Below are 11363 nucleotides of genomic sequence, written 5' to 3'. Positions count from 1 at the left end.
CCTCCTAGTTAATACAGTCCAGAATTAATTCATCCTAGTAGTTTGAGATTATTATAGAAATCTTAAACGGTGTCACAGCATTTTTTTAGATTCTTTGTTTGATCACCCTATAAATAATTTATAAAAGAGCGGAATATTGAAAAAAGAATAAAAACGGTCTGTTTTTCCAGGATATCCAGACTTCGTGAGCTTTGAGAATTGTATGAGGGAAAAAAACAAAACAAAGTGATACGCGGAAGATTATGAAGCTGTTTTGTAGGGTGTATGAAGGGAGAGTCTCAGGTTTATATATATATGCTGGGTAAACTGACCCTGCACATTTTCAAGACGCTGGCCGAGCCTCGGAGCCAAGACGGTAAAAATAGAACTGGTATGAATATTCTGTCCATGCAACAATTTGAGGATAGTGCTGATTGACAGAAGCACATTGGTTTGAAACAAAATCGTTTCTTTTAACCCAGCGAGGCTTCGCTGCTGTGAGACTCTGTGTGCGTGTGTAGAATATTGCGGAACTGGATAGCTGTCTCGCTGCCAATAGAAAGAAAAAGGAGGAACAAAAAAAAAAAAAAAAAAACACTTTTCCCGCAACAAGAATCCATTGACCGGCTAACTGGACAGAAGACGACTTCTCCTCCAGCGCTCCACAGCTCTCGTTGCATGCGCTCGCAACCATCAAAAGTTATTTTTTGACAGCTTGTTTTTTTGTTGTGAGGTCAAGTCGTAGGATACACGCTACCCAGAGCACCACTGCAAACAGAGACTTTTGAGGTAAATATTTTTGTACTCTGATAAATACAAAAAAGTTGTATAGAACATTAAATATATATATATATATGCATCTTATGTAAAAAGTAAGGCTTTTGTAAAAAAAAAAAAAAATCTAATATGATGCCGTTTTTTAGTCAATGGTTTGTTGGATATGCTGACAGAGCTTTCTTATGCGAGAAAGCGCTGTAGATGTGATTGGTTTAATAAGTACGTTTTTCTTTTGTCCAGGTCATGGAACAGAATTCAACCGCGGGAGGAGCCACCGAGCAGTACCATGGAAACTACCTTTCAAACCCGGTGAGTTACAACGGCAAGCTCGACTTTGTGTTTTATGAATGAGCGCTTTGAAAAAACAACACAGGCTACTGGACCAGATGAATACGATTGGTCTTAAAGATACAGAAAATAAGCACCAATCATAACTTTTTTGGCCACCAAGAAAATTATTTTGGGTAACCCCTCTGCGCATAGGACAAGGCTACGATGGTACTGTTAATATAAACGGTGCCAGGACCCCATTTGTAAATGAGATGTATATCTCAAGGGGTCTATCCTGGTTAAATAAATGCATTTGAAATCTGAGGGATGCACACCACAGTATATTAGAGGGGCGATCTTCACTTTTTCAAAGCGAATGCTCCAGTCTTTAAAATGAAATCATTTTTAAAGGATAAAATTACAGCGTAATGTTACAAGAAACACACAAACAAACATACACACAAACAAAAACAGCTCGAGGGTGCTTTAAGAGACTTTAAATAATGTTTCTTTGTTTGTTTCTGTTTTTGTAAAATGAGCGGGTGATTTTCTTCTTTTAAAAAAACAAGTTATTTAAAAACCGCAGTATAAACACTTTGATAGGATATGTTTCACACGTTATTATTTTCTGTCGAAAAAACGCCTGAGTGAAACGAATCTGCTTCAGGCCACTATAGAAAGTCGGCTTAGAGGCCCAGTGTGAGTTGGGATCCCGAGGTATTCATTGAAGCTGAGCGCTGCTGACCTCAGCGATTGACCACATGTCCCTCAGGGTACTGTGAATACCACATCTGCAGCATAGGAAAATGTCGCCCTGGGAAGGGCCTGTTGCATCCCTTACCAGAAGAAGAAGAAACTTAACTGTACTGATGCTGTTACTGGGTTTTCACTGCATCTGTTTGGTATCTTTGCTGCTAATTTATTTCAGATGCTACACACACAATTAAGACAAAGACACATTGACAAGTCTTAGTGTTTACAGCTGTGGACTACTCTCTTTAAAAACAAAGAACTCTGTTTCTTTAGGCTGAGTTCAGTGTAAGCCGGACACCGCGTGCTATACCAATGACTATTCACATGATGTCTTCCTGTAATGACCTGCGTTGTCTAGCGCCACTAATCCTTCAATTACCTTAATCATCTATGTTTAGCCCAGTCCCCTCTAGATGTGGCTGATAAGCTGCTTCTCCTCTTAACTAGTCATCCTGAGAATACGGGATAGGACTAAGATCGAAGCTCTTCCTCACATGAGAGAACAGCCCTTTACTTCAGCCTTCAAGACACTGTGGGCTTGGGCTTGACTTCTCTTTACATTCAAACTCTATTGCATGGCAGCTGTATAACCTGGGAGGGAAGCAGTGATTTTCCAAAGCAGTAAGATCCACGCTTGTCAGTAATATCAGTGTTCCAATCCACTTGAAATCCTAATCCTTAAATCCTGCTGGCTTTGGACCTTCTGTAATGGATTTTTGAAGGTTTTTGTATTTGCTTCTAAACTGGTTGAGAAGATCTTAAAAGACTTAAAGAACACATATATTCTTCAGTCATTCGGCATCAGCAGGGTGCATCTTATTAAAGAACTGGAACTCTAGTGTGGCTGGGATCGGTGTCTGGAGTAATCTCAGGCCCGCCTCTCATTTCTCTTCTGTCCCTGCTTCAGGCAGTCACAGCCGAGCCCCGCAGAGAGGAAGAGGAAGAGGAGGAGGAGGAGGAGGAAGACGACGACGAGATGCCAGCAGAGAGAAAAAACAAAAAATCATGGGGGCAAGTAATGAAGGAGCTGAAGCTGTTCTGGTGGAACCCCGAGACCCATGCGTTCATGGGGAGGTCAGGGAAAAGCTGGGGTGAGTACAGGCAGGTCCATTTAGAGCAGAGGAGCAGTACACACACAGACAGACACTGTCACGAAACGTTAAGGGCTGTATTAAGCAATGATCTGTTATGTTCGTCTTTTTATTTGAATTCCCCATTTGCGTTAATTAAATGAAGTCTGCTGTCAATCCGCGGTATTTACACATCTGTAATTAGCATTGTCGTTGATCTCAGAGTTGATGGAATTCAAAGGTGGCAAGCAGCCTAGCCCAGAACATGCTGCTGAAGACCTAGGGGTCAATGTTTGTAATCAGTCATAAAGCATGTTTGTGAAAATGTGTAATTCAAATAATCAAAGAACTACAGTATTTATGCTTGCTAAAGGTGCTCAAGTTTTAAGAATGAGGTGTTTAGTGAGTAATAAAGCTCCACACATTGAAGTTAACCTGCTGTTGTGAATATACCACACTGTAACAGTCAGAACATGCAGCTGTACTGTACTTTACCTGCTTTGGTTAGTAGAGTTGTAGGTCACTGTGTATAAGGGATAAGAGATAAGATGATTCAGTATCTCACAACACAAGCTGTCCTGGGAAAAACAAACTCCCCACGTAACCTTATTAATTGTGTGTCTGCTTGCCAGGTCTCAGATTTCTCATACAACTCCGCTGTCTCCTTAACTGGTTTCCCAAAACTCTGGTGACCTTGAGGGTCCTCACACAGTCCTGGAGCCGCAGAGCAGCCAGAGCTGCAAATCCAATTAACCGTTTCATCTCCTCCTCCGACGGCTCATGAACCAGAGCAGGAGGGATGCTGCTGTGTGCTCTGTCATGTCAGCTTGTAAAAAGACCCCATTTAGAGACCACTCTCTTAGTTATTGCACCTTCTTTGGTAATGTGGATTATATATATGTAATCTTGGTCCTAGTGCTTGTTTTTAGGCAAAAACATAAAGTAACGGTTTTTGAATTTCAGATACTAAGTGGTTAGGCTTTGGAGGAATTGGACTTATTTTCTGAGTCTGAGTATCGTGGTTAAATTCAGTGATCTGAGTCCCACACTAAGGGCTGTTGAAGTGAAAGGGCAGATGGGAGAGTTCCCAGGGGGCTCCTCACTATTGCGATGTCAAAGGAGCCCATGCTGTGCAATGAAAAAAGCACCATTAATACCCCCTGGAGATGAGAATCCTCTACAATGGGGAGATGGGGTCCCGGTTTGCTAGAGAATGGTCCTGTGATGGATTTAGTGATGTCACACTATTCTAACTCAGTGGATACAGTTGATCCCATGGATTTCTAATGTGGCACATGGATACCAACGACTGTCTGTTAAAAGCTATTGAAGGTTTACTCAGAATGCTCTTATCTGACAGTGCGGATAGCAATGTCACAACAGACAGGACAGCCCCAAAGCATTTAGATATTCCTGCTGATATATTTGTTCATTGGGAAGCTTGTCTTTCAGAGGTCTTATTCTTATTAAATGTAAGTATTAATGCAGCTGTATCTTCTTCAAGGACTCATCCTCTTGTTCTACACGATCTTCTACTCCTTCCTGGCTGCCATGTTCACGGTGTGCATGTACGCCTTGATGATGACTATCAGTCCATACACACCCACCTACAGAGACAGGGTGGTCCCTCCAGGTAAAACACTCCATACCGCACAATGATCCTACCCCATGCACACACACTGGGATCAAACATTACATTATGTTACATTTCCATTAACTGCTTTCCTTTCTTTCAAAGTGGTAGGTTACTGTGACTAGTTACAATTGTGTTCAAGTAACGGATCACTTTTTAAAACTTCTCCAACACTGATAACAGGCAGTAGAAAAAGTTTGCTGGAAAAGCCCAGCCCTGCCTTTTTATAACACACCTCAGAATGGTAGTTAATCTACACGTCTGAATAACACGAGCCTGCGGGAGATCCTTGTAATAACGCAGTTCTGTGAATCTGTATACCGCTCGACAGGAGTGATGATCTCGCCCCGCGTCGGTGGATTCGACATCGCGTTCAATGCATCGGATCCCAAAACATGGGCCAAGTACGCGGAGACCCTGAATGCATTTCTGACACGTGAGTTGTCCGTTTGATCCACGTTACAGCATGGTGTGACTCCCTGTGTTTCTACTGAAGTGGCTTACAATCATTCTCAATTGCACAGTGCTTGGACTGATCATCTAATAAATGTAAAGTGATTGCAGCTAAAAAAAAAAAAAACATTCTGTAAATCTGCATTCGCTATACAGGGCTCAGATGTGTAGTTTTGAAAGAAACACCACAGCTGGTCCTACACAAGGTTAAGAGAATATTTTGTTTGCAAGCCTTGCTTTCTGCTAACCTTTCACTTCCTTGGTCATTTCTCCTGGTGAGTGAAACTGTCCCCACCCCTTCGGGGCCTTCTGTCGTGTCATTAACCAATCAGCTGCTTCCCCTATTGACTGACACACTGGGCAGCCAGGGATATACTTTGACCCTGAAGACACTGCTTAGGGTAAAAGCTGCATATGTGAGACCTATATGGTGCACCACAGGTAAGATGTATAGAATTTGCTTGCTAAGACCACTTTAAGATTTCTTACAAAGCTTAGTTAGGCTACAGTTTAACTGTGCTGAATACAGCTGGTAGTGTCTAAACAACACCTTCGTATTAGCACAAGATCCCTCCCTTAATCCCAGTAGAGCTGACAGCGCTGTGTTCGGCTGAGTGACAGTAGGGCTTGTTTTCCTCCGGCAGCCTACAATGACGTCGAACAGGAAAGGAAGAACGTTGCCTGCACCCCTGATGTGTACTTCAAGCAGGACGACAGAGAGGAGAGCGCCGAGAGGAAAGCCTGCCAGTTCAAACGCTCCTCGCTGGGAAACTGCTCCGGGATCGAAGATCCAAGCTTTGGCTACTCGGAGGGGAAGCCGTGCATCCTTCTGAAAATGAACAGGGTAAGAGCGGAGCTGGTTTTTATATGCCAGGAGAAAAGGAGCCTGCTTCAGTTCATAAAGAACACCTAACTGTATTGAAGCAATCAGAACAAGCCTTCAAATAAAGGGCAAGTTAACATTGAGAAAAGGGCCCAATAAGGACACAAGGTGTCGTCTGATAAAAATCATGAACATCATTTTAAATAGGTTTTTAATTCTTGTCAATTTTTTATTAAGTATACAGAAAACTGCAAAGCAGTATGTAATTCGATATGTCAACGTCATTATTCAGCAGGCTTCATTTGACTTTATCTGACACACATTCTATAGGGGGATAGTTAATGCTACAGCTGCTTGCATTGCTTTCTAAGATTTTGATTGGTTTACATTGCCACCTGGTGGTTGCAAGTGGTATTGGAACTATTTTGTTTTCTGGCACCACTGAACGCACGAAAGGGCTTTCCCACGCATATCGTTATTAAGAACTGTCCACACTACACAGAACGTCTCAAGTGTATGTGTTCACAAACCGTTTAATGTGCCTAGATATTTCCAAGGAAAGAATGTCTGAGTGGATGCAGTACAGCGTGCTGGTCCTGCAGGCAGCAGAACTGTGTGAGGAGAAAGTTAACTGAGTGACAGATTGCGTGTATTGACACAGCAGGTCCCATGTGTAAACGTCAGTGTGAGTCTCCCTGCAATACTGCAGTGTTTGCATGTTAGATGTTTTACAAAACTACCGTCTCCGTGGCACTGCTTGTGCCTGTTTGTTTGGGTGTTACGCTGCGACACGACACGTGTACTGCTGTATGATTTCTACTCTTTTCTGCTGATCTTTAGATCATTGGTTACCTGCCTGGAGAAGGGACCCCAGTGACCGTGTCATGTGAAGCTCTGGTAATGGTCTATTCCTGTCTATTTTTCTCTGTCTGTGTGTTAATGTTTCATTTACTATTCGATTTATCAAACTCGGTTCTATTGTCTCTGTAGAAAATCACGCACTGTGCCAAGAGTAGAAAATGTAATATATGAATGATGCATCAGTGATGCAGTATATATATATATATTATACTTCTGTATGTTTTCATAAATATATTAGCCAATTGGATCCTAACATATATTTTAATGGAACGGGTTTCAGTAATTATTTGTGATTTCAGAAAGGAGATGTGGATCGTTTTGGAGCTGCAGAATTCCATCCATATGACTTTTTCAATCTGATGTATTATCCTTACTACGGGAAACTGACCCACGTAAGTAGATATTAGACTGCACCAGAGCTGGGAGATGCACACTGTTCTGTTTCGCGTTTGCTTTCACTTCTCCTGCCTGTTCTCTGTCTCATTACTCTCAACTGGTTTGGCATGTAACACATGGTCCGTTAGCATGCCTTCCAGCTGTCACCCTGCCAGCACTCACTAATGCACGGTTCTGTGAAAGGGGGTAACATGGCATGTGTCATCCACCCGTGTATTCAGGGGTCTAGACCAGCGGATGGTGGTGGAAATTCAGTTTTCTTTCTAGAAATGATGCTGCCTGTATCCGAACTAAAACTAGCAAGCCACAATATTCTCCCCAACTATATTCAGTAATATGCTTTGCATGTGCTCTCCAGTGTTGATGTGATTTTCTTGCTCCTCTTCCCAAAGGTGAATTACACCTCCCCGCTGGTGGCAATCCGCTTCCCTCAAGTGACAACAGAAAACCCCCTGACTGTCCAGTGCAAACTCAACGGGAAAGGCATCAAGAGTGACTCCATGCAGGACCGCTTCCTCGGCAGGATCACGTTCACACTCCAGATCGGAGCGTAGCGCTGACTCGCCGGGCAGCAGCAGCAGCAGCAGAACCAACATATTCCCAAGAGGGGGACCATCTGGATCTGCGGCATCGAGACTCCATCCTTGTGTTTCGCTGGGTAACATTTCCAAAGCCAGTCCAGCGTGGCTTTATAGCTCTTTGTATCGACGTACAAAGAAAGGAGTTATAAACTTGACAGTATTAATAATATGTTAACCAAATAATTACAGTGACATGTACTGTATCACCAGATAAAACCTTACAAAAAACACTAAGCACATGGTCAGTAGACTAAATGGTTAAAAGCACATATGATTGAAAAATGAACACTACGAAGCTACTGATATAGGAATATACAGTGTATATGTACTTATAATAGTTACTATCCTAGGACAGTTTGTCTCCCAATGTAAAAGGGCATGTCATTTGTCAAGAATAAATTACAAATGTTGAATGTATTAAAACAACATTGATGTATTTGTATTTGCTACTGAAATATGTTCATCAGAAATTCCCATTTTGTGGGGCAGGCCATGCAGGTGTGTTTGAGGGAGTCCCTGGACTGAAGGGCAGGCAGGCTGGGGCAGTTCCGGTGGGGATGGAGGTTGCTCTCTGGCAGAGCTGTGAGAGGATACCCTCCTGGCACCCTGTCTGGCTGTAACCAGTCCCTTTAACAGCATTACATTCACACAATTCATCAGCGCTCCTTATACTTACCAGCAATTTCAACAAATCCAGCTGCAGGTAAACGCTGATGGGCATTTCAAGTTGCAATTCAGAAAGCAAAGCTGACCTTGAACTCAGCATTGCCCCTGATACCCTGACACGTTCACAACTTTAAATTCCCCTCAGCTTCTCTCCAGCGTGAAGAACTGCATGAACCGGGCCCTTCGTTTCGGCTGTTTACAGCGCTTTAGGGGCCCCTGCTGCTCACACCACATGAAGAGCACGTTTAGACCGTTTCCATATTAACTTTGAACGATACAGTCCTGGTACTTCATAGGAACGCTTATACCTGCTCCAGGTATCCAAACTCATGAAAGCTCTGAAGTGATTGTGAATAACAAAGCTGGGACAGACCGCTGTAGAGTCTGAATGCTTCCCTACCGAAAGGCACGACCCCTATACTACTATATACCACTGTGCAAGCAGGAGTTTACTGCACCATATGATCTTGTGCTGTAAACAGCATGCCGATAGAAGCAAGCAGTGGCAGTCCATATATGGACACAAGTCAATCTTAATTCAATGCTTTTGGTTCATGCATACATTTTCAAGCAAAAAAAAAGGCCTGCTAAGTAAAAAGCCCTGCTAATTTTACTTCATCCAGGGAGATGACTTTTTTTCAATTACTAGATTGTGCCTTTGTTCTGTAGTGTTCCAGAGCAGTGAAGTAACTGTTTAATACTGTAATAGGGTGTTGAAGCAATGGGCAGCAGTGGGTGTGGCCAGTTTAAACTACCTTGTAATCTGTAACCAGTGGATTCAGTTTCGTTGAATTTAACAGTGGTTATATGAATGTCATGTTCACGCATACATTTTATTATGACTAAAGCTGGGATTGCTGTCAGTAGTTATCGGCAGACCCCAGGATTATTACAGCGAGTAGCTGGTAGCTGGCCAGTACATTTATAAGGTTTGCTTTGGTTTTACAGGATTCCCATTTTTAAATTAAATTTGAAACTATGAATTCAGGTTTTAATGTTGGAGACTCTATTAAAAGATACAATTTTCTTCTGTATGAGATGCTGTTGTGTAGCTCCACTTACTGTTTAGTCATACTTGAAATGTTGAAAGATGGGGGATTGGTACATCATTTAGTTTTTGAGTGAGAAATATGTACCATATTTATATAATAATAATAATATGCACAATCAAAGGCTGAACTAAATAAACTAATCTGAAAGAAGTGTCTACTCTTTGTATTTTCACATAGGCAAAAAGATTGGTGCAATAAAGTATTAAAACCAGAAGGGGGCACACTGAGTTTACAATTTCGTATTTCACAGGCACAAACGTTCTACAGCGTGGAATAATAAACAAAAGCATGACAATCTCAGCCTTGAGTTGAAACAGGTTTTCAAAATACATCTTACACACACACACAAAGTTCTGTAAAAGAAGCTCAACTTTGTATTTATTTATTCAGGAACCAAAAGCTCTTGAGCAAGGAGTTGAAACGGGTTTGATCTAAATACATAAACACACAAGTGCATTCAGAACTGACTTCAGTGGCGACTGGAGAGGGGAAAAATACATATTTCAAGCATGGTTGAGAGAACTGCATCTCTCAATGCAGGAACACACCAGCAAAACCACTTGATAAAAGTCCATCTGCCAAAACGAATCATCCCCAACCTTCCATTCGTTGACCAAAAAGACATTTTCAAAGCTGGTTGTCCATTTCAGGTTTATTTTGCAATATGCATGTTTTTGTTGTTGTTGTGGTTCATCTCAAAACAGTTGGTCTGTATACAAGTGAAAGATTTACAGCTTTTGTTTAGAGCATCCTTCAAAACTGAAATGAAGTTATAAAACCTTTGGATATCTTGCAGCTGGCTAATGCATACAGGTATATTCATCTGTGGATTCCAACATAGACATGTTTTATATTTGAATAACCCAACTGGGAAGGCAAAGTAACCTGAAAAAAAAATGACATGTACTATAATTGTATTGTAATAAATGAATATTTTTGTGCACTATAAAAAGCTAGCACAGATAAGGACGACCGTGCAATCGCTGCACCTAGAATCAGGCATGATCAGATACAGCTTGTGTTTGTTCAATTGTCCTGTTCCACCTTCTGTACTTTCAACTCATAAAAGAGTGTGGGATTATATACATGTGATTTAACAGAGTCAAAAACAAACAAATCAACTGCAGGGGTATCATCCTGGGTTAACAGAACAGCAGGATTTTCAAGAGGACCCAGAAACCTTTGGGAGCCAGTTTTGTGAGAGCAGTCTCTGTAGGCTCTATGTTTGGGTCAAAATCATTCAATTTGTAGCTACCTGTACACAGTATAGTCACACCTACGATTCCTGCATGTTCTACCCAACAAGCACCGATTGTCAGACTCCACTAATATATATCTGAATCACTATTTGAAGCTCTTATTACTGTATGTTTCAAAGAGTGGATTCAGCTTTTCTGTTTACATACAGAACAATTGAACACAGCATATTTAGATGAAGTCGAACACTAGCATTTGTGAAGACGACTCTATTAAAATTCAATTTTATGCTAACATCTCATAGGATAATATGGACGCAGTGTGCTGATGCTATACTCAGGCAAGCACTGAAGCACTGAACCTGCGTTCTGCTGAAGGGAGGGCATTATGTACTGTATATGATATAAAAATCAACACATTTCCATTGCTTGCCTCCCACATTTCTTGTCCACTACTTTTAAGATTGATGAATATTTTTTTTAAAAATGGTATACTACACACACAGAGTGGCTATTGTTTATTTTGACTTCCTTTTATATTTTTGAGAAAGCATGCCCTTGCCAAATAACATTTCAAAGACAGAACTTCTGAAAAAAGTTTAAATAAATGTTTTGTGTTTATATATATACAGTGCCTTGCGAAAGTATTCGGCCCCCTTGAACTTTGCGACCTTTTGCCACATTTCAGGCTTCAAACATAAAGATATGAAACTGTAATTTTTTGTGAAGAATCAACAACAAGTGGGACACAATCATGAAGTGGAACGAAATTTATTGGATATTTCAAACTTTTTTAACAAATAAAAAACTGAAAAATTGGGCGTGCAAAATTATTCAGCCCCCTTAAGTTAAT

General features: G+C 41.3%; 1 protein-coding gene across 2 annotated transcripts; it reads left to right on the top strand.

Annotated features, from left to right (window-relative positions):
* Positions 1–414: 414 nt before the first annotated feature.
* On the top strand, positions 415–9464 carry LOC117412583 (protein ATP1B4-like). 2 transcript variants are annotated; one of them, XM_034021071.3, is made up of 9 exons: positions 415–768; positions 997–1065; positions 2687–2870; positions 4354–4482; positions 4814–4918; positions 5580–5779; positions 6599–6655; positions 6919–7011; positions 7408–9464. In XM_034021071.3, exons 2-9 carry the CDS (start codon positions 1000–1002, stop codon positions 7567–7569), a joined length of 996 nt encoding a protein of 331 aa, XP_033876962.3. In that variant the 5' UTR covers positions 415–768; positions 997–999; the 3' UTR covers positions 7570–9464. The 2 variants fall into 2 exon arrangements, with proteins under 2 accessions (XP_033876962.3, XP_058845360.1); XM_058989377.1 differs by lacking the exons at positions 415–768; positions 997–1065 and adding an exon at positions 2252–2400.
* Positions 9465–11363: the final 1899 nt, after the last annotated feature.

The sequence above is a fragment of the Acipenser ruthenus genome, chromosome 16, assembly GCF_902713425.1.
Source record: "Acipenser ruthenus chromosome 16, fAciRut3.2 maternal haplotype, whole genome shotgun sequence".
Taxonomy (NCBI): Eukaryota; Metazoa; Chordata; class Actinopteri; order Acipenseriformes; family Acipenseridae; genus Acipenser; species Acipenser ruthenus.
The sequence above is the reverse complement of the archived record's forward strand: the minus strand, read 5'-3'. Positions and strand labels throughout refer to the sequence as shown.

What these genes read in the sequence shown, in the direction of transcription:
- LOC117412583 (XM_034021071.3), top strand. Translation starts at nt 1,000, where the DNA reads ATGGAACAGAATTCAACCGCGGGAGGAGCCACCGAGCAGTACCATGGA. An exon ending in GAAACTACCTTTCAAACCCG is followed by an intron (nt 1,066 to 2,686) that starts GTGAGTTACAAC and finishes TCCCTGCTTCAG; the next exon opens with GCAGTCACAGCCGAGCCCCG. An exon ending in CCGTGTCATGTGAAGCTCTG is followed by an intron (nt 6,656 to 6,918) that starts GTAATGGTCTAT and finishes TTGTGATTTCAG; the next exon opens with AAAGGAGATGTGGATCGTTT.